This window comes from Protopterus annectens, chromosome 14.part0 (assembly GCF_019279795.1).
Source record: "Protopterus annectens isolate FY-2018-M chromosome 14.part0, PAN1.0, whole genome shotgun sequence".
In the NCBI taxonomy this organism is placed as follows: domain Eukaryota; kingdom Metazoa; phylum Chordata; order Ceratodontiformes; family Protopteridae; genus Protopterus; species Protopterus annectens.
Genome location: NC_056748.1, coordinates 997,112,421 through 997,139,570, shown reverse-complemented (window position 1 = coordinate 997,139,570; position 27,150 = coordinate 997,112,421). Strand labels below are relative to the sequence as shown.

Sequence of the window (27,150 nt, the reverse complement as noted above, 5' to 3'; positions counted from 1 at the left end):
TTGAGGTCTGAATACACCCTCAGAAGCCGGTGCCTGCTCAGCGGCTCCAGACCCATCCGAGGGAGAAACATCCGTCGGTTCAATACCTTGAGTATCATGCGGGATGCCGGACTCCACATGGGTGTCGGTAGAGGCCTGCGACCTGAAGGTAGTGAGTATCAGGGGCTGCGAAGGCGCCTCACTGAGTACCGGCAAACCGGCGACTGGCTTAGGAGAAGCTTCATCATCTATTTTGGATCTCGACTGCCTTTCTCTGTCCTTTTCTTTGCGTTTATGTACTTAGGTAGTCGGATTGCTATCTGATGACATTTCTGGGTAGTTAAATCTGTTTCCGAAATACTTTGATGCAAAAATATAACGACGCTTAATAGTGTGTTGGTTAAATCTAGCACAAAACCGACAGCCAGGCATGTTGTGATCAGGGTCTAGGCAAAGAATACAGTATAAATGGAAATCCTTATGAGGTATTTGCTTCCCACAAGTAATACAATTATTAACTTTTTCTGACATCGGTAAAAAGCAAAAAAAAATTTCCCCAACGGGGTACTTAGCTTTAGTGAAGACTTCGGTTCTGAAACTCAAACGCAAATATTTCATTAGTCGGCTGATTGGCACTTGCGAAATGCTTCTGCTTCAGGTACCACGCAGCAAGAAAGACTAAAGAAAATGGCATTGGCTGCATGTTTTATACCCTTGACAACCTGACATCAGGGAAGAGAAGAGAAGACAGCAACCGACGCAGGACCAAAGACTTTGGAATTTAGGCTGACTGTGGGCAACCTGCCAACAGATTACCCAAATATAATGACTGCAACAGTGAAACACGAAGAATATCTTGTTGGACACAAATGCACAAAAATTAGCCCTTTTTAGAAATTGAATGTCTGTCCTGGAGTGCTCATCACACCTCTGTTTAGAGTAGTGACCAAATCCTGAATGCATTTGTGACCAGCATAACTCTGAACCTCTTCATTTTAATGGGAGCTCTGCGGTAGTTCGGCTTCATTAAAAGAAGAAGTGGCTATATCAATGTTGATGCTTGTAATTGCCAATCGCAGTAAATTTGCAAAATAATTATCTGTCAATAAATATCTGTAATTTGAATTAATTAATTTCATTGTTGAAAAAGTGCTTTCGCAAAGATATGTGCTCACAAGCATTGAGCACATCTAGAGTCCAAACTTCAGTTTCAGGTACCTCTCTATTGGTAGTAATTTAAAAAAGTCTTACCCTTTTTCACTTCTGTTAGTATAAAAGGGTCTGACTGCAAATCACACAATTCCAGATAAAGGTCAGATCTTACATTTTCAGTGGCGATAGTCAAGGGTTGAATAAAAATTCAAATATCTTTTTCAGTTTCCTTAAAAATTACCAAATTGATTCTCAAAATCCTCAGTGATCATTTCAATATACTTCACATGAGTTGAAAATATTTCCTCAAAATTAATTTCTTCAAAATGTTCTTTGCAATTCTGAAAAAAAAGTAAGATTACTAGCTAATGCCGATTTAAACAGCTTCAATTTACTTTTAAAGCCATTCAAGTGACCACATAAATTGGCAATATTCTGTTTGCCCTGCTCATTCAAATTGTTGGTCATACCCGTTATAAATGAAAGATCTGATAAAAATATGGGATCTTGCATTAGATTTTTAAGTTCTGTTGTGTCAGACTTCTCATCATTTTGAAGAAATATGGGCATTTATTTCTGAATGGCAAAAAAGAGAGGGTTCCAGACATCATCTAGCACTCAACCAGCGAATATCAGAATGAAGGAGCAAATCACCATATGCAGAATCCTTTTCACTCAAAAATTCTCAAAACTTACGATGACTCAGAGATCCATTACCTCCTCATATAATATTAGTGATTTTTTTTTAGCTACTTTCATCGCATTTTTTACAGAGTGCTTCTTGGTGAATTATGCAATGAGTAAGGCAGTCAATATTTTGTTTCAATAGTCCACAAAAGCCGCTTCCAGCCTCCATCATAACTTTGGCCCCATCTGTTACGATGCAGAAACATTTATCAAATCCTCTGTAGTTCATAACAGACTTTTGAACTGCTTCAAAAATATCATTACCTTTAGTAGCCCCATGTGAAAACGGAAGATTGAGGAGTTCATTAGTGCTAAAGTCCTCTTGAATAATTCGAACAAAAATTAAAAGTTGACTTATCTGCTTGATCAGTGCTTTCATCCAGACATAATGAAAAGTAATCAAATTTTGCTATTAAATCACACAGCTTTTTTGAAACACATTGATTCATGTGTTGCACTAGTCTTGTGAATCTGTTGAGATAATGCCACTATTTTGAATGTGTCAGCTATTTTTGGCTCATTAAATTGTTTTGCCATTTTAATTGCACATTTCTTCACTATCACACAATCACTAAAAGACTTCTTTGCTTTCGCCAATTCCAATGCTACTTAGTATTAAGTGGCAAGGCTAGAACTTTGTTCAGTGCTAAGTGTTGTAAAAAAAAAAAAAAAAAAAAAAAAAAACTGGTTTGGTGCATCAGTTTCTTCTTATATTCTGCAATAATGGTGCATCTTTATTCTCCACTATATATATCAAATGTTTTACTGTGTAATGCACTGTAGTGTCATTTCACATGCACTGACAAAACTTGCATGCAAATAAGACACTGAATTTTATTCCTCTTTTTTTGTAATCAAATAGTCCGATTCCCCATCGTACACTCACTTTTCATCTTCAATTTTTTTTTTCCTGCTAGGCATTTTTGTTTGAGGATAAATATTAATAAAACATGACCTCAATATGCTGAAGCAGCTGAACAAACCAACACTAATTGCACTCTCAGAAATGTGACCATGAGATTCACCCCAGACCATGCGCATTGGAATAAAACAGTCTACAAAACTTAGCACAAACTTTTCATGCACTCCACATCTTTCTTCAGTCTAACACAGTGAGTATGCAAAATAATGTTGTCTTAAATTCAACAATTTTCAGATTCTAAAGCGGACGACAACACAAGTAATAAGGCAAACTCCAATTACAACTACGAACAGTTCATCTTTAAAAAGCATAACAGGATCTTCCCCCGTTAATGCACACCCCTTTAAATATGACAGAGCTAGGTCCGATAAGTTACTATTAGGAGAATAACGCATGTTCCCCCAAACACAACCATCATGAGCCATACTACCCATACTACCCTTTCAATCAGAAGCCTTACCTTACTGTAGGTCTGTACAAAGCAGGCAAAGTAAGGTCCAACAAATTAATTGCTATCCCGCTTGTCCTGTACTGTATTACAAGTCCTACCACTATCGCCCTCTCAGCCTTGGTAGTTCCTCCTGCATGCACTGCAATCCACCACAAATAATGCATGACGTCACTCTGCCCAGGGAAAGCTGCCAGCCAGAATAATACAGTTGTATTATTGCCTGGATGCTTGCTTACCTTGAGAGTTTATTACTGTATTTAAAATTAGGTAAAAAAAAAAAAAGCTGAAAGTGTGCGTGTGAGTGACTGGAGAAAGTGAGTGAGTGAATGTTTGTATGAAAGCTGAACAGACTGTGTGTGAGCGACTGGAGATAGAGAGAGTGAGCGAATTTATGTATGAAAGCTGAACAGTGAGTGAGTGCATGTGTGAGTAGTGCGTATGTGAGTGATCAGAGAGACAGAGTGAGTGAATGCATATATATGAAAGCTGAAGCGACTGTGTGTGAGCGATCAGAGAGAGTGAGTGAATGCACGTATGAAAGCTGTAGAGTGTTATGTGCGAGCATGATCGGAAGGAGAGAGTGAACGCATGTATGAAAGCTTTAGACTGTATGGGTGAGTGACTGGAGAGAGTGAATTCTATTTATATATGCATGTGCTTGTCACCGTGCTACTTGCACTAATGCAGTTCAGCTGGGTCACACAAAATGGCACCATGGGCCATGTTTTGGACAGCCTTGACATAACCCATATAGCTAAGGCTACTGCATCAGTAGTCAATACATCCACAGTTTCCTTAACTTCCTAAACTGAAGCTTCAAATTTATTTGAACTTGTTTTACTTTAAAAGCTCCTTCTCTTACATTATAAGAGGTCCCCATTCTTTAGCCAGTTTCATTTCTTAAACTGCTCTTTTACTAACTTTCTTTTTATTTCTTTGGTCCTTGACACTGAGAATTATGAACAAGGTGATGAGGAACCCTGAAGCAAAATAAGCACAAGCTATGAAAACTTCTGAGGAGGTCTGTTTGCATTCGGCATACCTTGTTAACAGACTTAACTGGGTTTGTCATAAACATTCCTCAAAAGACCCTTCCATACAAAACGATCTTTCTCCATGTAAACATAAGTTTTTATTCAGTAATGGAAAAATACAGCTATAGAAACTTAATGATAAAATGAAAAAGTAAATCAACCCACGATCATTTTTAATTAAGTAAAACAGATGGTGGCACAGAGTTAACAGCAGTTTTATGTGGGAGCACAAAATAATGAACGCAGAAAATGGCATAAGAAATATAGTGCACTGAGTCAGAGTGCAACTGCTGACTGGTAGACAATTCAGACCAGTTGAGGACTAATAGTGATAATTCTAGGAGAACATTTTCAGCTATACAACAGAAGATAAGCTGAAGTTCATTTAATTATTTTGAGTATAAAAAGTATTTAAATTCAGAAATCAGAATAAGGCAGAACAAAAAAATCAGTATCATTGAAGCAATTACAAAACATTAAGTGGACATGCAGCCACCCAACACACCACCATGACACAATCATGTGCAGTGCAATACAAATTAAACAGTTTACCCCACTGGTATACACATATGATTCACAATTTTAAGGAAATTTTGTCATCTTCTCCTTCACCTTCAGGTCCTGTAAAATGGTTCAGCAAATATAATTTCCTGCTCCAAAGTATCCAAAGCTTAACTCGCTCAAGCCTATAAACATTTTTGTACATTTCCATTTCACACCCATTCCTCCTTATGGAATAAGAACTTTTTAGGCCTGGTTTCTTTAAATAAGGGAGTTATCACCTAATAGACAATATTAGATTTCCAAGATGGATGCACATTGAGTAACAGCTCGACTCTAGCTCTCCCAGTGTGAAAACAAACTCAGCAGCGAAGGCCAGTGGACTTGTATTTCTGGGTAGTAAGTGCACTGCCTTGATGGCAGGAAAAAAGAAATACAGAGGACCCGAAAGAAAATCGGTTACAAAATGTGAGGAAAAAACACTGACTGGTAAGAGTACTGTAGCTCTTCAGCAAAAAGCAGTGCAAGCCCCAGGCATGACTTCTGGCAACCTAGAGGAAAGTATAAGACAACTGCAAACAGACCCAGTTAAAAAAAAAAATCTAACACTAATGGAGTACATCAACTCAAATAAAAGGCTGGAAAAATGAAGAAGCTTTAAACAGATATTCGGATAAGATGATAAAACTGCAAAAATCAGAGGAAGAAATGAAAAGGCTGGAGACTGCTCAAGAAGATGCGTTTCAAAAGATAATAGAATTAGACAGAGCACATAGGGAAAACCGGAGATTTTCTCCTGTACCAGACAAGCATGAAGGAACAGACTATTAATTTTATGAGAACATAAATAAGCAACTGGACTGGTATTTCACGGCAGGAGTTGCTACATTAAAAGGGCTAATTAAAAGGGCACATTGTGTGTATGTTGCAAACCTGGCTATGAGAAAGAAACCTAAACATTTAATACAAAAAATACAATCCTGGAGCAGATTCTAACAAAACTGGCAGAAGGACAAAGTACTAACAGTGGGAGAAAGCAGAGTATTTGTAGACCATGATTACTCGCTGTACACCAGGCAGAAGAGTAATACATTTATTCCATTTTTTAGGGAATGTCAAGGAGTGAGAATAAAACTGCTATACCCAGCTATCTTCAAAATATTCTTCCCTGGAAGGACAAAATAATGTTTTGATGAAGAACATGCTAAGGAGTCACAACAAAAGTTTGTCAAACAAAAAGTGAGCTATGAAACAGAAAGATTCTGCTTGTTCGTCCAGTAATAAATTTCACAGAGACTGTGCCATAGGTTCATAGGTGGTTAGTAGGCTAGCAGCCCTAGAGCCTTTACAAGTCTTGCCACATTAAGCCCAAGTATCCCCATTTGTTCTTTTTGGGTAGCTCACAGAACGAATTTATGAGTACAGCATGTCTGTGATAAACACCAGCTACCCCTGTCCATGAGGGACATGGATGCCACCCCAGGGGCAAATTTGCCGTCTCCCATCCAATTACTTAGGTTGTGCTTGAACAGGGTCAGTGAGGAGCTCTGTTTTACACGAGTAGAAAGTCTACCGCAGAGAAGCGTCTGTCTCTGGTTAACATATCTGTCCCTCCAGCATGTTCGGTTAATGTCACGGGCTAGTCTGAGATCCCTAGAAAGAGCGACTCTTGTGCCATTTTTATTTTCTTGTGCATGTGCAGCATTTCCATTACAGTAGGGTCGAAGATTGCCTGATAGGCCAGGCACAAGTCACCTCTCAGCAGCCTATAAGATACGGAGTAAAGTGACAGGGCTTTCAGCCTGTCCACATGGATCATAGTTTGGAGTCCCTGCAGTTTCTTAGCAAGAAACTTCTGAGGTATATCCAGCTGCTGCAGGTGGCTGGAGAGGTCCATGCAAAAGGGTACACTACACTTTATTAGCGGTGTGATGAGGGGCGAGTACAGGGAGTTAGAACATCCCTTGACCTGGATGCTATGCCCTTGCTTATCAGGTACGCTATGTAGAAGTCTTTCCTTACTACTCGGGAAACTATTCAGATTGTGATCGACCTGTGCTACTAAGTCTCGCGCCACTGGGTTGGAACTCGGGGGGGGGGGGGGGAGTTGTTGTCAATATTGTAATTTATAGGGAATTCTGTTTTGCCAAATGGAATAATAATAATGCACTTTTCTGCATTTAGTTTTAGACCATGGCTTTAGCACTAATCATTTGTTTGTCTTAGCCTTTTTTGTAATATGCTGACATCACTGGGGGACTCAATGATTGCTCCCAGTTGCAATCACCAGCAAAATTGGTGAGCTAGAGGCAGTGTACTTTGGCCTGGACTTCTGAGAAATAGATGGCAAATAAAATGAATAGATGTCAGTGAAACCTTTTCCAATATTTCAATGGAAAATGCTTGAGAGAAGGAAAAAAGCACAAGAGATTACTAAAAGACTTGATAGTACACTGGAAATGAAGCAGAGACAGGATTTGGGACACGGACATGAACAGGAATAAAACCAGTAACTTGGAAAATGATAAATGAGGGATTATAAAGCAATAATTATATTTGTGAAACATGACAGAATAAGAAAATCTGGAAATATTGGATTATTTGGACTTTGTTTTAACTTGTAGGGGACTCTAAAGCATATGCTGTACTTCACGTCATTAATGTTTGGAAAAATACTTAGGAGAAGGGAAGAGGAAGGAGAAAGACAACCAAGTAAAACAATTTTTTCCCTTAATAGTACTATTTTCATAATGCATGATTTTCTTTGCAAGCTGTAAAGTTTTTTCAGTTAGCTTTTAAGTGTAATAGGGATACTAATATAAACGGTATGCCTGTTTTTTTTTTCTTTCTACTTGTTGAGTTTTAAGAAATGTAGGCACTGCAATATAACATAAAAGAAAATTCTGGTTAGAGTATGACAAAAGAAACATTAATCTGCTTTTTCTCATTCTTGCATAGTGGAATGTCTGGATTAAGGCCCTTAGCTTGATCTAGTAACAAGTTTTAAGAGAAAGCAAGTACATGAAAATGAACACCGAATAATATAAAGCTTTTTTCCAGCCAATAAATGTATGCTTGCTAGCAATTCTGTATCTGGTCATGTCTCCAGGAAACAATCTGATAAATAGAAATGGATAGGAGATAATGTTCTCTGAAAGCATTCAAGTGTCTTCTCAACTAGGAAAGTTATAAAGACAAGAAAAAACCAGATGGAACTTAGCAGATGCCCAGGCTACACCATGCATCTTAGCATGGATAACTTTTCTTTTAGGTTAACTCAAGTGTGTGAGTGTGGCTGTCAAATTGGAACATTTGTTCCTATTAGGAAGGTCAAACTTCAATATTTGAAGATGTACACGGTTTTGTATTAAGTTAATAGGTTTTAGGTGTTTTTTTTCTTGCGGGCTTTCAATAAAACAAACATGTTCCATAAGATGTGGCATAGACTCAAATGGATATGAAAAGAAACAACAACCTACCAAACACTGTATGCATGTAACATAAAAGCTGGAACTACACATTTAACAAAAAAGCTATTATACATAAAAGGTGGGAATAATAACTTTTTAATACAATGATGCTTTCTGCAATGTCTTTAAATGTCAATGGTCTCAGAGATAAATACAAAACAAAAAAAGTAGTGAACTATATTAAAAATGTAGAGTGCAAATAGCAATATTACAGGAGACACACTTGGGAAGAACAGAACTTTTTAATTTGATAAAGAAAGGATTTCAGGGTGGTTATGCAGCAGATTTCTTACACTAAGAAGTTGTGAGGTATGCTAGTATGAGTTACATTTTCTACCAGAATAGTTCAAATCAAAACTTCACTGCCTGGTTTCGTAAGACAGTAGGCAGTACCTTCTAGCTCAGGACAAGCTGACCTTGAGGAACTCCAGAGTGGGGTGACCAAGTGGCAAGATAATTAAATTTTATGAAGGTAGAGTGGGAAGGTGACACTCAGAAGAGCAAGAAAAATACAGCAAAAATTGTAGGGGAAAAGCTGAATGGGATTTCCCACTTCTTGCCCATATTTTGAATTGCAAAATGATTTGGTGCACAGAGCAGGTACATCTACAATAAGAGACTACAGCAGGTTTCTATACAGGCTTACATATTTTAGTCAAACACAGAAACTATGGACAAGCTTATTTAGTTTGGGCAAAACATCCCTCAAAGTAGCAAATTAGTATTAGAATGATATGGTAGAGCATCAGTAAACTGAGAAATCTAAAGTTACTAATAAGTGTAAGGTAGCTGATGAAATTTCAAACATTATGTGGCAGTACGTGTAGCAGGCGAACCACAGACATCCACATTTGCTTACAGTACAACAAAACACTCAATTAAAACAGGCTGACATGAAGGGTATAGACATTTTTGATTAAATGGATGCATCAAATTATGCAGTCCAGCATCCGTGGCACCAAAACAGAAGTGCAAATATTAGGACACATACATCAAAACTAAAACTGTTGATGAGCAACAAGAAATATGACTTGTAGTGCAAGGAAAAACCCAAATAATACCACAGTGACTGCAACAAAAAGTAATTCTAGTACGCAAGCTGAAAACAAATTAATCTGCAACAGTTGGTCTTCCCGAACAATGCAATGCAGTAAAGTTACTGCCAACAGTAGCAGTACAAGGAAAACAGCTAGAAACAAACCACTTTAGACAAAAAGTACAGTTTTGTACCTACCATAAATGTAGATGTCCGATAGGTATGCATCTGCAGTCCTTACATATGGGTTGTCCTGCCTCAGGCAGCCCTTCGGTCGGCCGGATTCCAAAGTCTGGGTCCAGCGTCGGCTGATGTCGCCCTTTCCCCTATGTCAGAGCGCCTGGGGTATAAAAGCATCAGCCGGCGCCATCTTCCTCAGTTTTTCTTGCCTCAGATGCCAGGTGTCCTCTAAGGAAGGCTAAATTTGGAGAGATGCAAAAAATTCCAAACATGCACAGTAATATAAAACAAATACACCATAATAGATATCCCCAGCTAGCTATAAGAGGGAGAAGTACCCATGAAATACCACAGAGGGGAAGGAGGGAGGGTAACCCTGACTGCAGATGCATACCTATCGGACATCTACATTTAAGGTAGGTACAAAACTGTACTAAGTCCTTCAAGGATGCATCTGCAGTCCTTACATATGGGTAGAATACCATAGCCAAGCTGGGGGCGGTAGGATCTAAAAAAAGGATGGTGTAGCTAAAATGCCCTGCAGGACTGCCGTAGCAAAGCCTGCTCTGGATCTGGAATATAATGGTAAGTTGTAATGCCTGGAAAATGTATGCACGGAGCTCCATGTAGCAGCTTCTAAAACGTCCTTGGTAGCCACCCCTCTTAAGAAGGCTGTGGAGGTGGCTGTGGCTCTGGTGGAATGAGGTCTAATGTTAGAAGGCACAGTTTTGCCATGAAAAGAGTAACAGAATCGAATGCAATTCCCTATCCATTTTGAAATTGTCTGTTTGGAAATTGCTTTTCCTTGTATACCAGCAGCATATGCTACAAACAGCTGGTCAGTTTTTCTGTAAGTCTTAGTTCTGTCCAAGTAGTAGCACAACTGTCTGTGAATGTCCAGGGTATGCAGAAGTTTCTCCCCTTTGTTTTGTGGATTTGGAAAGAAGGTAGGCAGGTGAATAGCTTGGTTCAATGAGACCCTGGATACCACCTTTGGCATGAATGAAGGATTGGTTCTCAATGAGACTCTGTCCTGATGAAAAATAAGGAATGGTTGAACTGCCATGAGGGCCTGCAATTCAGATACTCTTCTTGCTGAGGTTATGGCCAGAAGGAAGGCAGTCTTCTAAGACAGGAACTGTAGTTCTGAAGATGCTGCTGGTTCAAAGGGAGGTAGAGTTAATTTTTCCAACATGAAGTTAAGGTCCCAAGTTGGTACTGGTGGTTTCCTTGGAGGATTGATGTTTTTAATTCCTCTTAGAAACTGCCTTAGGTGAGGATGAGAGAAGACAGGTGGATCAGTATTGTATTCTACTGAAATTGCTGAAGCATGAATTTTTATGGAAGAGTAAGAAAGATCATTGTGGAGCATTTCTGCCAAGTATTCCAGGATATGTGCCATGTTCATCACTGTCGCATCTAGGCCCTTTGTGGTGTTCCAAGTGCGAAATCTTTTCCATTTTGCTGAATATGCCTTTCTTGTGGAAGGCCGGCGAGCTTCCATGATGATATCCTTCACTCTCTTGGACAGCTTATCCTGGTGAGGAGTCAAGGTATTCTCCAGGCTGTCAGCTGCAAGGTTTTCAGGCTGGAGTGCAGAGTTTTGTAATTGTGCTGTGTCAGTAGAAGTGGCCATTGAGGTAGAGGCCACGGTTTCGTGCGTGACATGCTCCTTAACAGTGGGTACCAGTGCTGTCTTGGCCAGTCCGGAGCTATCAGAATCACTTTTGGCTGCTCTGTCCTGATCTTCAGTAAGACCTCGGTTATTAATGGAAGAAGAGGAAATGCATACACTGTTAGAGTATTCCAGCTGAAAGAGAGGGCGTCCACTTTCCATGCTTGTGGGTGGTATGACCTCGAGCAGAATTTCTTCAGCTGATGGTTGTGGTGGGAGGCAAAAAGATCTATGTCCGGCCTCCCCCATGATTGTGTTATTTGAAGGAAGATGTCTGGGTGCAGCATCCATTCGTGTGGATCCATGATATTTCTGCTTAGGCTGTCCGCCAGTATATTGTCTTTTCCTGGCACAAACTGGGATTGCAGCTCTATGTTGAGTTTTAGGGAAAAATCCCAAAGATTCATTGCCAGCCTGCAAAGAGGGTAGGAATGGGTACCTCCTTGCTTGTTTATGTACCACATAACTGTGGTATTGTCTGTCCTTATTAGCAGGTGGCCTTGATTGCATGTATCACTGCCAGCATTTCCTTTTGGTTTATGTGCATGCGCAATTCTTTCTGTGACCATAGTCCTTGAATGCATCTGCCCTCCATGTGTGCTCCCCATCCATGGTCTGAAGCATCCGTTGTAATGGTTTGGCTGGTTATTGGTTTGCTGAAAGGCAGACCCCTGTTTGACTGGCTTGCTTGAGCCCACCACAGGAATTCCTTTTGTAGGGATGGAATGAGTGGTATCAAAGCTTCTAGGCTGTGACTGTGCTGAGACCATAAACTCCTTAGGTACCATTGTAGTTTCCTCATATGCAGCCTTGCTTGTGGAATCAGAAGAATGCAAGATGCCATGTAACCCAGGGCCTGCAGGATTTTCCTTTCAGTCAGCTGAGTTTGTTTTGTCAGATTTTCGAAATAATCCGGTAGTTGTTCTTGTTTTTCCTTCTGTGAGAAAAGCCATTTGGGTGGTTGTATCTAGTTTCGCACCCAGAAAAGTTATTCTTTGGGATGGAACGAGTCTTGATTTGTGAATGTTGACTGTGTATCCCAAGGCCTGAAGTAGGCGGATGGCATAATTCAAGTGTTTTACCAAAGTTTGTTGGCTGTTCGCTTGTATAAGGCAGTCATCCAGATATGGGTTTATTTGAATCCCCTGAAGTCTGCAGTGTGCAATTACTGATGCCAGGCATTTCGTGAATACTCTGGGTGCAGTAGATAAGCCAAAGGGCAATGCTGAGAATTGATAATGCTCTAAACCTGCAAGAAATCTGAGGTGTCTTCTGCAACTTTGTCTGATAGGGACATGCAGGTATGCCTCCTTGAGGTCCAGAGTTACCAGCCAAGACCCCTTGCCCAGCATGGGAAGGAGTTGCTGTAGGGTCAGCATTTTGAATTTTGGCACAATGAGATAAGTATTCAGTGTGGACAAGTCGAGAATAGGCCTCCATTGTCTTTCTTTTCTTGGGACAAGGAATAGTCTGGAATATAATCCTTGGCCTTGTTCTGTGAGAGGAACCTTTTCTATAGCTTTCATTTGTAATAGGTTGGAAATTTGTTTTAAAGCCTCTGCCCTTTGATTCGGTGGCAGGTTTGGCATGCCTTTTCTTTTTGGTAAGGTATGAAAATGGAACCTGTATCCGTTGTCTATTATTTGCAGTGTCCATTTGTCCCTTGTAATACTGTGCCAATTTTTTGAGAATAAAGATAGCTTTCTGCCCAAAGGTGCTTCCAATTGAGCCCTGGTCGGCGGGGTCAAGGTAAAGTCATTAAGTCTGTCCTTGTGTAGCAGTTGTAGGTCCTGCACCACCTCTCTGGTTAGGAGGCTGCCATTGACGTCCTCTGTAGGAGCCTCTAGCTTGCCCTCTACCTCTGGCACACCTGTCCTTGCCTCTTTGAAATCTCTCTGGGTCTGGAAAGGACCAATTCTTAGAAGGCCAATTTCTGCTGAATCTTGGTGGTTGGACCTGGAGAAAATCTTTGACTGTTTGTACAGATTTAGCCTTTTCCTCAAATTTCTTTAAGACCTCCTGAGCAGTGGAGCCAAATAACTTTTGCTTTTCCAGTGGTGCATCCAGAAGCTTTGCTTTAACATGATCTGGCAGAGTTTGTTCCTTCAGCCAAGCATGCCTACGTATGACTGCACCTGTCATTGCTGACCTACATGAAGCTTCCAATGCATCATAACCACACTGCAAGAAATGGTTGCTAACCCGTTGGGAGTTATGTACCAGATCCTGACGTGACCTGCGATCTAGGGGTTCAGGTGAAGACAGTTTTTTATGCAATTCATCTAACAAATACTCTTGGTACTGTATCATATGGAATTGACAATTTAATGCCCTCATAGAAAGAGTGGAAGAAGTATACACTTTTTTACCTCATCTCTCTAAAGCCCTGGACTCCCTTTCAGAGGGGAGTGGATTTTTAGTAGTGGCAGTTGCAACCCCTTTAGGGCCCTGGGAAATAGTTTCTGGGTCAGCAGAGTGGGCCTTGTAAAGGAAATGATGCGAGTCCGGGACCCTGTTGTACCTATCAGGTTTGACAGGAGCCGGAGGAAGGGAGTCAGGGGTAATACTAGACTCACAGTACACATCATCAATGACATTCAAAACAGGAGGAATAGCCAAAGGTCTATGCCGAGGTAAATGCAAAAAAGTCCTTAATCTCTTCCTGGAATCAGAGAATTCCTGGCCCTGCCATTTGAAATGCTCTCTCATGGAGTGAAGGGTCTCCCCAAAGGACAGCTCTTCAGGAGCGGAGGCCGAGGGAATAGATTCCTCTGCATCAGAATCCTCGTAGGCCGTAAAGGCCTCCTCCTCCTGGTAGTCTGAAAGAGCAGAACCATCTGAGGCCTCAGAGGACTGGGGATCAGTGGGCTCAACCCTGGGCCTTTTGTCTAGAGGAGGTTGAGAGCCCCTGTCCGGGTGAGGCTGAGAGCCTCTAATTAAGGAAATAAGGTCCTCAGCTTAAGTTAAAATCTGTGAACCTGTAGTGGATCCCTGAGGAATAACCCTGGGAGGCAGAGATTTTGGCTGTTTAGCAGCTTTAGCCCTTGTGAATGCCTTAATGGACATGGATGCAGGAGGCCTGGCTGCTCCACGTGCAGGTGTAGGTTTGTCTAGGGAAATGGTGTCGGAAGTTTCCAGGACACCGGTTTCTGAGGGAAATTCTATTACCGACTCAGAAGAGGCCTCCGGGACCGAGATTGTTGGTTGTGTGGTTTCGCCGGATGGAAGTACCAAGGGCTCTGTTTCAGCCGAGACCGAGACACTCGCGGTAGGCCTAGGGGTGGTTTCAGCCGAAACCACGGTCCGCGTGTGTCGGTCCTTGTCCTTCCGTTTTTTAGTTAAATGAGAAGTCGGAGTCTCCGACCGCATATTATAACAGTAACTAGCCCCAAAAAATTCCTCTGCAAACTCTGCCCGATGCCTAAGAGTGCGTCGATTGAAGGCGGCACAGGCAATACAGGCTGAGACATCGTGGTCTGGGCCTAGGCAGGGGAGGCAGTAAGAATGGAAATCCTTATGAGGTATTTGTTTCCCACAAGTTAAGCAATTATTAACTTTAAGCGTTTGATCTGACATCGGCCAAGGCAAGAAAGAGTCCCCAACGGGGTACTTAGCTTTTGAAGTCTTCGGTAGCTGAAGTTACAGGAGCTGGCCGACCGGCACTTGCGAACTGCTTCTGCTTCGGGCACCACGCGGCAAGAAAGACTGAGGAAGATGGTGCCGGCTGACGCTTTTATACCCCAGGCGCTCTGACGTCGGGGAAAGGGCAACATCAGCCGACGCCGGACCCAGACTTTGGAATCCGGCCGACCGAAGGGCTGCCTGAGGCAGGACAATCCATATGTAAGGACTGCAGATGCATCCTTGAAGGACATCATGTGTAGTGGCATTTGTAAAGATTATCCATAAACTACACAGGGGTGTTCATTCAGAGGACAACCGGAGACTGCAGTCAAAAAACACACAATGTATGGACATTCCATATAGAAAACTGGATATGTGATACAAGTAAAGAAACTAACTTACTGTGAACCTGCAGATACTGAAGCTGAAAGCAGAAAACTTTGATGGTGGAAGGATATCTCTTTAGCTACACATGCAGCTGAAATATTTCAGCAACCAAAATTCTTACCATCTTCCTAAAGAACCAGAGAAGGTTTCTTCAGCAAAGAAATTTTTGGCTATAAGGCAGGATCCATTTGAAGTAACAGAAAAAGTGAATGAAAAAATAGAGAACAAAACAGAATGACAGGAGAACGCGAGAACACATACACCACGTCACCATTCAGAAGCCACTGTATGACGCATAAACTTCTGTACTTAATTTAGCAGCAGAGAGGTGACCCTAGTAAAGAAATAAAAAAGTGACCTCTCAGCCTACAGATCAGTAAAATGATACTTTGTTTCTGTGGCACAAAACTTGTTGGCGAGAAAATAAGTGTATTCAATACAATCTGACAAAACAAAGCTACTTTGAAACCAAATTAAAACTAATCCAGGGCAAAGATTAACTTGAAACCTTAGAAAATACCACAGCCCTGAAAAAAGGCTACACAGAAGGTAATAAGGAAATGGCTTAAAATAGATGTATGTATTAAAGGGGGTCACAAATCGACTACTGTAAAAAAAAAGTGTGTCAATCTCAAAATCCAAATGGAACAAATGAGATCAGCAGTGAGTGTAAGATGCAGAAGGCACAATAGAAGGGATACTAGCCTCATATGTTGCTTAGAGAAACTGAAGAAAAGCTGGAGAAGGCAAGAGTCTTAACTACACTAAAGGGACTGTAACCCTTCATTGTAAAGGACTGCACTGGCTTGCCTCCACTTCTAGAAAGCAGCTGGCCTGTTTTCGGCACAGAGACCATCCAAAAAGACACAGAATTTATGGTTTTAAGCCAGAGGTGCTCAACATTAGCACAGCTTGATGGCTCTCACTATTTGAAAGACTACAAATGACTCCAAAATCCATAGATGTCTAATAATTACTAGAACAATATTATAAAGAGTGCATTAAAAATAGTGTTTCTGGTATGTTGTACTTCTTTTTTTAACAGAAAAATGCATTGCTGTATTGGTAAGAGTAGGCTTCCTTAAAGAGCTAGCGAACATAACAGAAACCAAAAACAACAAAACAAAGTCTGAAAAGCCCAACCAGACAGCGTTTCCCCCTTTTGTAAAATGGGACTTTATGTCCATAGCAACAGCTATGATGGGGAGACGGAATCAAACAAAGTGTAAGACTTGAAAGGAGAATTGTAAATTGTCCTGTCAAAGCAATCAAGCAAGCAACAAGGACTACTTCCGGACAGTATAGGACAAAGCATAAGACTGAAATAGTTGTACTTTATGCATTTATGGTTAAACTACAAGACCATGTTTGCTGGGAAGAACTTGCATTTTTTGTTTGTTTTTAATTAACAAACTGCATTTTAAGAGTAGTGGCTACACCTGCTTTAATCTTCGACAAAACATGTTAATTGGAATCAAAATTCTGCACCATCCCCTCTAATATCTCACTGCTCATTGGTTCTTCAACAGTACCCTCCCCTAAAAGCCACAGAATGCCACTCGGCAGCTAACAGTTCCCTAAATGCAACATAATGCCTCTTGCCAACTTCCAGTTACCTATCTACCTTACCAGCTTGTGTCTTCCAGTGAAACTGTTTAGATATCCAACCAGCTTTCTGAGGTCTAGTGTTGACCACATTCCTGAAGGTGAAGTGTACTACAACACTGTTTTCTCTCAACTTACTGACAGTGGTCATTAATAGTATCTAGATGAAGTCAGAGAAATAGAAGTTATGTTCTTACCATAACGTTCCATGTTAGTTGTCTTCTTCTCGCCTTCTTCTTGCTGGATGGGTTCGGAGCCGACCTCGGCTCCGACTCGGCCACTCTAAAAGCTCGAGAGTTGGTTCCACCGGCTCGAGGCTCCCCTTATATCCCACAATGCTAGGCGTGAGTTACCTCAGATCTTGTTTGTAAGCTAGGCCCAGCTTATAATAGTAGCAGAATAACTAGAAACAAAGTCCACCTCTATAAACAAGAGAGAAGAGAAGGGTGACCTACATCCTGATCCAGGAAATATGCACAGCAGAGCATATACCTAAGTAAAGAGGTGGTAGAAAGAGAGGTCACAATCAAACTCCTCTAGGTCTGTCCAGGCCAGGGGGAAGGAGGGTGGGAGAAGAAGAAGCGAAGAAGACAACTAACATGGAACGTTATGGTAAGAACATAACTTCTATATGTTAAGTTGTCTATCTCGCCTTCATTCTTGCTGGATGGGACCGCGTCCCTAGCACCTTGTCCCGGTGGCCTAACGGAACAGACTCTTGAGAACAGTGGAACCAAAGTTAGCTCTATGCCTAGAAGCTAAATCCAACTTATAATGAGAAATGAAAGTGTGAGGAGTAGCCCAAGTAGCCGCTGCACAAATGGTGTCAATAGGCAGTCTGTCTTGGAAGGCTATAGAAGTAGCCAAAGCTCTGGTGGAATGGGCTTTAGGTTTGTTAGGCAGCTTTTGGTGTCTAATTTCATAAACAAGGGAAATCAGAGATGTTAGCCATCTAGATAATGATACCTTTGCAACTGAAAGTCCCTTTCTGCCTTCTGCATAAGAGACAAACAGCTGGTCAGATTTTCTGAATTGTTTGGTTCTATCCAAATAGTACCTTAACTGACGATGAACATCTAGCCAATGCAATTTTTGTTCAGACCTGTTAGAATATTCTGGAAAAAACACAGGGAGGTCAATGCTTTGATTTAGGTTAGACGCCGAGGCTATCTTAGGTAAAAAGGACGGGTTGGTTCGTAAAGATACTCTGTCCTTATGGAACAACAGATAAGGAGGTCGACAGCTGAGTGCATGAAGTTCTGAAACTCTTCTAGCTGAAGTGATAGCTACCAGAAAGAGCGTTTTCCATGACAGCAATTTTAAAGAGCAGGAGGCTGCAGGTTCGAAAGGGGGAAGCATCAAAGAACTAAGAACTAAATTTAGGTCCCAAGGAGGAGGAGGATTTCTTATAGGAGGTCTGAGTAGAAAAACTCCCTTCAAAAAGGCTTTGCAAAGCTTGTGGGACATTATGGCAGACTCTGAAATGCCCACATGAAAGTTAGAAATGGCTGCCAATTGAACTTTAAGAGTAGAAGGAGATGAACCTGCATGGAAGAGTTCAGCTAGAAAATCAAGGACCATTTGGATGGAAGCAGTGAAAGGATCTAAGTCCCTTCCTTGAGCCCAATAGGCGAAACGTTTCCACTTACTCAAATAAATCTTTCGAGTGGAAGATTTATGGGAAGCTATCAAAATATCTCGAACAGAGTGAGATATTTGAGGAAGCCTGGCTAAGGTTGGAATTGGAGGAACCAAGCAGTGAGGTTCAGAGAGTGAAGGGAGCGATGAAACTGACCCGACTGATGGATCACAAGATCTGGAACTAGGTCCAGATGCCAAGGTCGCTCCAACAGAAAATGATGTAGAAAGGGGAACCAAACCTGTCGAGGCCAGTAAGGAGCAATGAGGATCAACGAGGCCTTCTGAGCGATAGCTTTCTGTATCACTTGAGAGATTAGTGTGAAGGGAGGAAATGCATACAGAAGTCCCCGGGGCCAAATTTGGACTAGAGCGTCTCTGCTGGGCTGGCCTGGTAAAGGGAATAGGGTGAAATAATCTTTGCACTTGCTGTTTTGGGGAGTAGCAAAAAGGTCGCAGCAAGGCTGACCCCACTTGAGAAAAATTTCTCTCACAACAGAATCTTTCAGAGACCACTCGTGAGGCATGAGAATAGCTCTGCTCAACTTGTCCGCGATTTGATTGGACTTCCCGGGGATGTGCGTTGCTATCAGAAACCACTAAGAAGAAATCGCCCATTGCCACAGTCTGAGTCCTTCTCGGCACAGGGGGTAGGACCTGGTTCCGCCTTGTTTGCTGATATACCACACTACGGACATATTGTCCGTCTGGATTGCTATCGTTCCCAAGGGAAGAGAGTCTTGAAGGGCTTGCAACGCTAAAAGCACTGCTCTCATCTCTAGAACATTTATGTGCAAGTGGCATTCGTCTGGTTGCCATGTGCCCTGGACAGTTCTGCCCTGATAATGCCCCCCCCCACCCGATCAGGGAGGCGTCCGTTGTCAGAGTAGCAACCGGAGGGGGAGGAACAAAGGGTCTTCCCAAGAAGAGCTGAGGGGAAGACATCCACCACAGAAGATGATTCCTGCATGTTTGCGTGATCATAATGGTGTGGGACATCGGAAATTGCTGGTATGACCATTGTGTGAAGAGCATCCATTGAAGGATTCTCATGTGGAATCTGGCTAATGGAAGCAAAGGTATGGCAGCCGCCATAATCCCCAATACCTTCAGAACTAACCTGGCTTTGACTCTGTTGCTGTTGAGGATGAGCGAGACCAGTTTTTGTATGTCTGTGATTCTCTGATCTGTTAGCCTCGCAGACATGTTGACTGTGTCTAGAATTGCGCCTATGAAGGTAATAACACGACAAGGCGACAAAACAGACTTTTCGCAATTTATTGAAATGCCTAAGTTTTGACAAGTGCGAAAGGTGTAGTCCCTGGCCCTTAGAAGAAGATGCTTGGTGGGAGCTGTGAGGAGCCAGTCGTCCAAATATGGAAACACCTGGAATCCTTGACGTCTCAGGTGAGAAGCTACCACTGCCATGCATTTGGTAAACACCCGGGGGGCAGTGGCGAGTCCAAAGGGCAGGGCTCTGAATTGAAAATGACTGGTTCCCAGCCTGAAGCGGAGAAATCTTCTGGAGCGTCTGTTCATTTTTATATGATAGTACGCATCCTGAAGGTCTATAGAGCACATCCAGTTTTTTCTTCCCAATAGGGGAAGGATGGACTGTAGCGTGACCATCCGAAATCGTGTTTTCTTGACTGACTTGTTCAAGATACTGAGATCCAAAATTGGTCTCCAGTCCCCTGTTTTTTTGGAACTAAAAAGAACCTGGAGTAGATTCCGGATCCTTGCTGGTCTGCTGGAACTGGTTGAATTGCTCTTTTTGCAAGCAGCTTTGAAACTTCCAAAGCTGCAAGATCCCTTTGAGCGGGTGGAACATCTGGAAGGGATTTTTTTGATCGGTTTGGAATGCAAACGAAGGGAATGGAATAGCCTTCGGAAATGATGGACTGTACCCACTTGTCTCGAGTTAGGGATAGCCAGGCTTCTGGGTACAGTGACAATCTTCCCCCGACTGCCTCCGAAGGTGGACAGTCGGGCAACACCTCAGGGATGCTGAAAGGGCTTATCAGAGAAAGTTTCTCGATTGCCCTGGTTCTGCGGACCCCCCCTGCCTCTAGGGCGACATCTACCATTGTTGTTCCCCCCTCTGCCTCTGGCGGGGAACCGACTCTGTGCGACAGGCGAAGTCCCTTGAGATTATTTGCGGAACCACATTTTCCCACTTTTCTGGCCTTTGGGGTAAGGCCTAGAAGGAGTAGAAAAACGGACTCCGACGGCAGAAAGAGTCTTGCCATCAGTCTCGTACCTAGTCAAGGTTTCTTTCACTTGAGGACCAAAAAGAGATGATCCATCAAACGGGGAGTTAGTGAATGACGTTTTAAAGGGGTCCGCAAAGTTGCATAACCACATCCAGGCATGCCTGCGTAAGGCCACTCCTGTTCCTGCGGCCCTGCTCGCTCCATCAGCCGCATGAAAGGAGGCATGGAGGAGTTAGCTATGGAGTTCAGGGTAGCCAGCTGAGTGTTCATCTTGTCTTGAAAACCCGCAGCTGTAGGATCCTTCAACATATCACTCGCTTCTTTGATCAAGTCTCTTTGAAGACGAGTAAAATGGCATAGGTAGTTCAGCGAACGCATTGCAAAGGTCGCTGACGAGAACATCCGCTTCCCATACCTGTCCATAGACCTAGATTCCTTGTTAGGTGGATGGACAGGCACTGAAGGATCAGCTAGTTCCTTCTTAGTGGCAGCAGCAACTACCATAGCATCCACAGAAACTCCTTTTGTCAGAAATTGTTTCTGCTGGTGCCGTGATAAATTTTGAGGGTCTCCTGGGAGTGGGGTCCACTGAATCAGGAGCCGTCCATGCCTTTTTTGCTACCACCTGCATGAGGGGGTCAAAGGGGGGAGACACCCAGGAGGTGGAAGGGCGAGAGCCAAACGCCTCAAGGTACACAGATTCATCCTCCGAAGGGTTAAGGGCTGGCCAATTTCCCCTCTGCTTGAGGATTTCTAGAATGTCTGCAAATGAGACATCTTCAGAAGGGGAACGGGGGGAACCCTCAGAATCCTCTAAATCTGTGTCAGAGGTGACGGACTCAGGTGAGTCTATGTGTTTCCTCTTACACTTTCTCTTCCGAGGGGGCTCTTCTGCCAAATCAGGAGAGGCCTCGGAAGAGGATGAGATCCCCACAGGGGATTCCTGAGGAGCTGGCTCTCTGCGGTCTGGGATGAGGGAGTGAGTCGACTTGACCTGAGGCACCGAAGAGGGAGGGGCGGACGGAGCCGACTGTGGAGTTGAACCAGGTTCCAACACACTCCGCATGACCTCGAACGCACCCCTGTCAGGCAGAGCCAGAGGTCCCCGCCCAAAAGCTAAGAACCTCCCTCGGCACCGACAGTGATGGCTCGAGGCGATGTCGGAGCCGAACTCACCAGCGCCCGAAGCTCCGAGAGGAAGAGCGGGTCGGACAAGGGTCCGATGCCACTCACCCCTCGAGCCGACGAGAAGTCCGGCGCCGAGATTCTTCTAAGGAAGAAATCGGAGCCGACGATGGAGCCGAAGACATCTGTATCGGCTCCGACGCTACCACAGTCTCGGTTCCGAAACGCCCCGGCTCCGAGTTCAACGGAGTCGGAGGAGGAACATCATGGGGGACAGGGTCAGGCATCGACTGATGAGTCGGGCTCTGAAGCATTTGGGCCAGTGCCTCGGACTTAAGAAGTCGACTCACTACCCTCTGAAGGTCATGGTCTGACAGCCTCGATGACCTAGAGGAGTGAGATCTATGGCTCCGTTCAGACAGCAAGGGAGATGCTGGAGCCGAATGAACGGAGCCAAGGGACGGTGACCTGGACCTCTTTCTAGATGTCGGTTCCGAAGGTCTAGTCGGAACCGACAAAGGAATTTCCAATACCTCGGCTCCAGCCGGAGCCAAGGAAACCACAGAAACTGCAGTCTGAGACTCATCGGCTCCAGCCGGAGCCGATGTAGACGGAGGTTTCGAAGCCTTAGGCCTCGGCTCAGAAGCTGGAGCCGAGGACCTAGAAGCCTTGGAGGGTTTTCCCGAAGGAACAGAAAGGGAACCCTCAGGCTTAAGTAAACCTCTCAATATAAGTTTATTTTTTCTTTCCTGCAGGACTCTGGGGCTGAAGCCATGGCATACAGCACAAGAGTCCTGCAGGTAAAGGTCCCAGGCAGTAGACACAAGAAGTGTGACCGTCTGTCAGAGACATTTTCTGACAGCACGAGTCACACTTCTTGAAGCCTGAGACCTTTGAGTCTTTAGACATTATTGAAGAAGTGTAACCACACACACACAGTCAAACACACTGATTACACCCTATACAAGTTTAACTCAAAATTTAAACTCACAATCAAAGTTTTAAATTCTTGAGAAAAACACACACACACCACTAGGGGATGGAAAAGGCCGAAGGCCAAGGAAGAACTTATAAGTTCTTTGTGGAAAGGGGATAATAGAAGAGAAAAAGGGACAAAATCCACTAAACTAAGGGAAATAACTGTTAAGAATTAAACTAAAGGGGTTTAAGTAGACTAAAATTTACTCTACAATAACTCACCAAGAAGCCGGTAGAAAACCAACACCTCGATCGCTGTAGCGGCAAACGAGATCTGAGGTAACTCACGCCTAGCATTGTGGGATATAAGGGGAGCCTCGAGCCGGTGGAACCAACTCTCGAGCTTTTAGAGTGGCCGAGTCGGAGCCGAGGTCGGCTCCGAACCCATCCAGCAAGAGTGAAGGCGAGATAGACAACTTAACATCAGTGCTTTGTCTAATAAATCTGCATTTCTGGCATTCTTTGCTGGACACCAAACATCGTCTTCATGTCAAAATGAATCTCGTCTCTCTCAGTACCTCTTGTATTTATTGTACTCTGGCTCTTGTATTGTTAGTGTTCTGTACAGATTAAGAGCCACATTATAGCTTGCTTTGGATTAAACATAGCAAGTACATATTGTCTATGAGGACTATGATCAAGATGCCCTTAAAACAGAGCAGCAGTGTTTCTATTAGCTATTCCTGGTACACAATGATTACAAAAAAGCAACAATACACAGGAAGTAACATCACTGGGTTTGAATGGGTGTTAAAAAGATCATACTAGGTCTATTTCAATGGTGTGTAGCAATGAAAAGTAATTTACCAGTGAATATAGGAAAATATACCTCCACCCTTGTGGTATGAAATAAAGGAAATGAAGTAAAAAGAAGCCACAGAGAGTTTTCCTAAAATTAGATAACGTAGGGATAAGGATACTTACAGAAGTTAGAAAACCATGAAGCAGAGGGCACAGAAATAAAACATATAGTTCATCATGGAAGCAGGAGAAATGGCCAGCTACATTTTCTGTCTGGTGCTTTTATTAACTGTCCTTATCAACTAGCTGCCATTTTGCAGAAAATTCAACAGAAAAAACATTCAGAAATATGTGAATGTTTGTAAAGTACTTACCGGAAGACAGCACCAGAGTATATTTGAAAGTTCTCAAGCAATCAAAAACAGGGAAAACATCTGAAAATTTTCATCACATACATACTTTTTCATAATCTGAATTTCATGGCACCACCGTTCTCTGTTCTTTGGACTCAGCTCCAAACGACAAGCTTTAATTGCAATTTTTTCATCTGTATCCTACAAAAAGAAGTGATTAACGTTTAGTACACTTAGGTATTGCATACATTTATTTTTTTTTAAACAGTATGGCTGCCACCATTTACAACGAGCCCTATTTAAGACCCACTGTCAAAATTGGAAGATCTACGTGGTTGACAAAGCGGCAAAATAAGAAGTTATGTACCTACCATAACGTTCCATGTTAGTTGTCCTCTCTCGCCTTCTTTCTTGCTGGATGGGTTCGGAGCCGATCCTCTGCTCCGACTCGGCACTTGCTAAGCTTGAGAGCTAATTTTACCAGCTCGAGGCAACCCTATATCCCATGACGCAAGGCGTGACTACCCAGATCTCGTTTGGTAGCTATAGAAATATGCCCATTATCTTCTTTCAACAGAAGGAGAAGAAAGTAACCAAATGTGTAAACACAACACAGGGGAACTAGTAAAACTAGTGACCACTCACAACTGGAGTCCATAGAAAGAATAAACTCGTCCCCAGAGAAGAGTACAACTTCAAGGTCCGTCCAGGCTAGGGGGAAAGGAGGGAGGGACGCAAGAAAGAAGGCGAGAGAAAACAACTAACATGGAACGTTATGGTAGGTACATAACTTCTTAATGTTAAGTTGTCAAACTCGCCTTCATTCTTGCTGGATGGGACTGCGTCCCTAGCACCTCTAGCCTGGGTGGCTCAATGTAACAGACTCTTGAGAACTGTGGAACCAAACCTAGCTCTGTCTCTGGAGGCCAAGTCCAATTTGTAATGTGAGACAAAGGTATGAGGCGTGGCCCAAGTGGCTGCTGCACAAATGGTGTCAATAGGTAGCCTAGCCTGAAAGGCTGTAGATGTGGCTAGGCCTCTAGTAGAATGTGCCTTAGGTTTAGAGGGCAATTCTTTGCCCCTAAGGAGATAAACATGGAAAATAGTGGAAGAGAGCCATTTCGATAAGGTCACCTTGGAGACCGGGAGACCTTTTCTGTTTTCTGCATAAGAAAGAAAAAGCTGATCAGATTTTTTGAATTGTTTAGTTCTATCCAAGTAGTATCTGAGCTGGCGATGAACATCCAAATAATGCAGTTTCTGTTCCGCTCTGTCCGAATAATTCGGGAAAAATACTGGAAGATCAATAGACTGGTTAAGATTCGTCTGGGAAGCCACCTTGGGCAAAAAGGATGGATTTGTTCTTAGAGATACTCTATCCTTGTGGAAAACCAAGTAGGGAGGTCGAACACAGAGAGCATGAAGTTCAGACACTCTCCTAGCTGAAGTAATAGCCACCAGAAAAATTGTCTTCCAAGAGAGAAATTTTAAAGAGCATGTAGCAGCCGGTTCGAAGGGGGGAAGAATTAGGGATGTCAGCACTAAATTCAGGTCCCATTGCAGAGGAGGATCTTTAATTGAGGGCTTCAGTAGAAAGATACCCCTGAGAAAGGCTTTACAAAGCTTGTGAGACATTATGTTCTGGTCCGCTAAGCCAACATGAAAATTTGAGATTGCTGCCAGCTGGACTTTGACTGTCGAAGAAGAAGAACCCGACTGAAAAATCTCAGCTAAGAAGTCCAAAACTGACTGAACTGGGGCAGTAAAGGGGTCTATGTCCCTGGACTTTACACAGAAGGAAAAACGCTGCCACTTACTAGCATAAATCTTTCTGGTAGAGGACTTTAGAGAAGCTACTATGATATCCCGTACAGGATTAGAAATCATAGGAAGCCTGGCTAATGAAGGAAGTGGAGCAACCAAGCGGTGAGGTTGAGAGAGCGAATGGCCTGGTGCAGATGACCCGACTGGTGGGTCAAAAGATCTGGAATTGGGTCCAGACGCCAAGGCTATACCAATAGATGGCGATGAAGGAACGGGAACCAAATTTGTCGAGGCCAGTAAGGGGCAATGAGAATCAACTTAGCTCTCAAAACGGTAGCTTTCTGAATGACTTGAGGTATCAAGGGGAATGGAGGAGAAGCATAAATAAGTCCCCGGGGCCAAACCTGGGTTAGAGCGTCTCTGGGGGGTTGGCCTGGGAGTGGAAAGAGGGAAAAGAAGTCTGGGCATTTGCTGTTTTGGGGTGTAGCAAAAAGGTCGCAGCAAGGGAAGCCCCACTTCTGAAAAATCTCCTCCACTACTGACTGTTTGAGAGACCACTCATGAGGCATGAGAATAGCTCTGCTCAATCTGTCCGCAATGAAGTTGGATTTCCCGGGGATGTGCGTTGCTATCAGAAACCGATGAGAGGAGATTGCCCACTGCCAAAGTCTGAGAGCTTCTCGACACAGTGGATAGGACTTGGTCCCGCCCTGTTTGTTGATGTGCCATACTACGGACATGTTGTCCGTCTGAACTGCAATAGTTCCTAAAGGAAGAAAGTCGTTGAGGGCTTGCAACGTTAAAAGCACTGCTCATATCTCTAGGACATTTATGTGCAGATGGTATTCGAAGGGTTGCCAAGTGCCATGGACCATCCTGCCCTGATAATGCCCCCCCCCCCACCCGATCAGGGAGGCATCCGATGTGACTGTGGCAACCGGGGCCAGGGGAACAAACGGTCTGCCCTGGAGGACTTGAGGGGAAGAAATCCACCAGGTCAGGTGACTCTTGCAGTATTGTGTCACGATGATCTCGTGGCGCATGGGAAGCTGCTGGAAGGACCACTGGGTGAATAACATCCATTGCAGTAGCCGCATATGGAAGCGAGCCAAAGGAAGAAGTACGATGGCAGCCGCCATAAGTCCTAGCACCTTCAGGACAAACCTGGCCCTGATCTTTTTGCTGAGTAGGATGATCTGAACATATTTTTGGATGTCCAGAAGTCTTTGATTTGTGACTCTTGCTGACATCCCAACAGTGTCTAGTTCTGCGCCTATAAAGGTAATAGACCGGCAAGGTAACAAGGAGGACTTTTCGAAGTTTATGGAAATTCCTAACTGGCTGCACATATGAAGAGTGTAGTCCCTGGCCTGGAGAAGTTGATGCCTGGTGGTGGCCGTGAGGAGCCAGTTATCTAGATACGGAAACACCTGGAATCCTTGATGTCTCAGGTGAGCCGTGACCACTGCCATGCATTTGGTGAACACTCTGGGGGCTGTAGTGAGACCAAAGGGCAGGGCTCTGAATTGAAAATGACTGGTCCCCAGCCGAAAGCGGAGAAACCTTCTGAAGCGCCTGTGAATTTTTATGTGATAGTACGCATCCTGAAGGTCTACCGAGCACATCCAGTTGTCC

General features: G+C 43.3%; 1 protein-coding gene across 3 annotated transcripts in view; it reads right to left on the bottom strand.

Annotated features, from left to right (window-relative positions):
* The window catches only part of CHUK (component of inhibitor of nuclear factor kappa B kinase complex), a 1,226,492-nt gene that overhangs the window by 1,088,593 nt on the left and 110,749 nt on the right, over nt 1-27,150 (bottom strand). For all 3 annotated transcript variants that reach the window (XM_044056797.1, XM_044056796.1, XM_044056798.1), the window contains exon 3: nt 23,858-23,952. In XM_044056797.1, the coding sequence (XP_043912732.1) occupies nt 23,858-23,952 (95 nt within the window). The remainder of the gene's footprint in view (nt 1-23,857; nt 23,953-27,150) is intronic.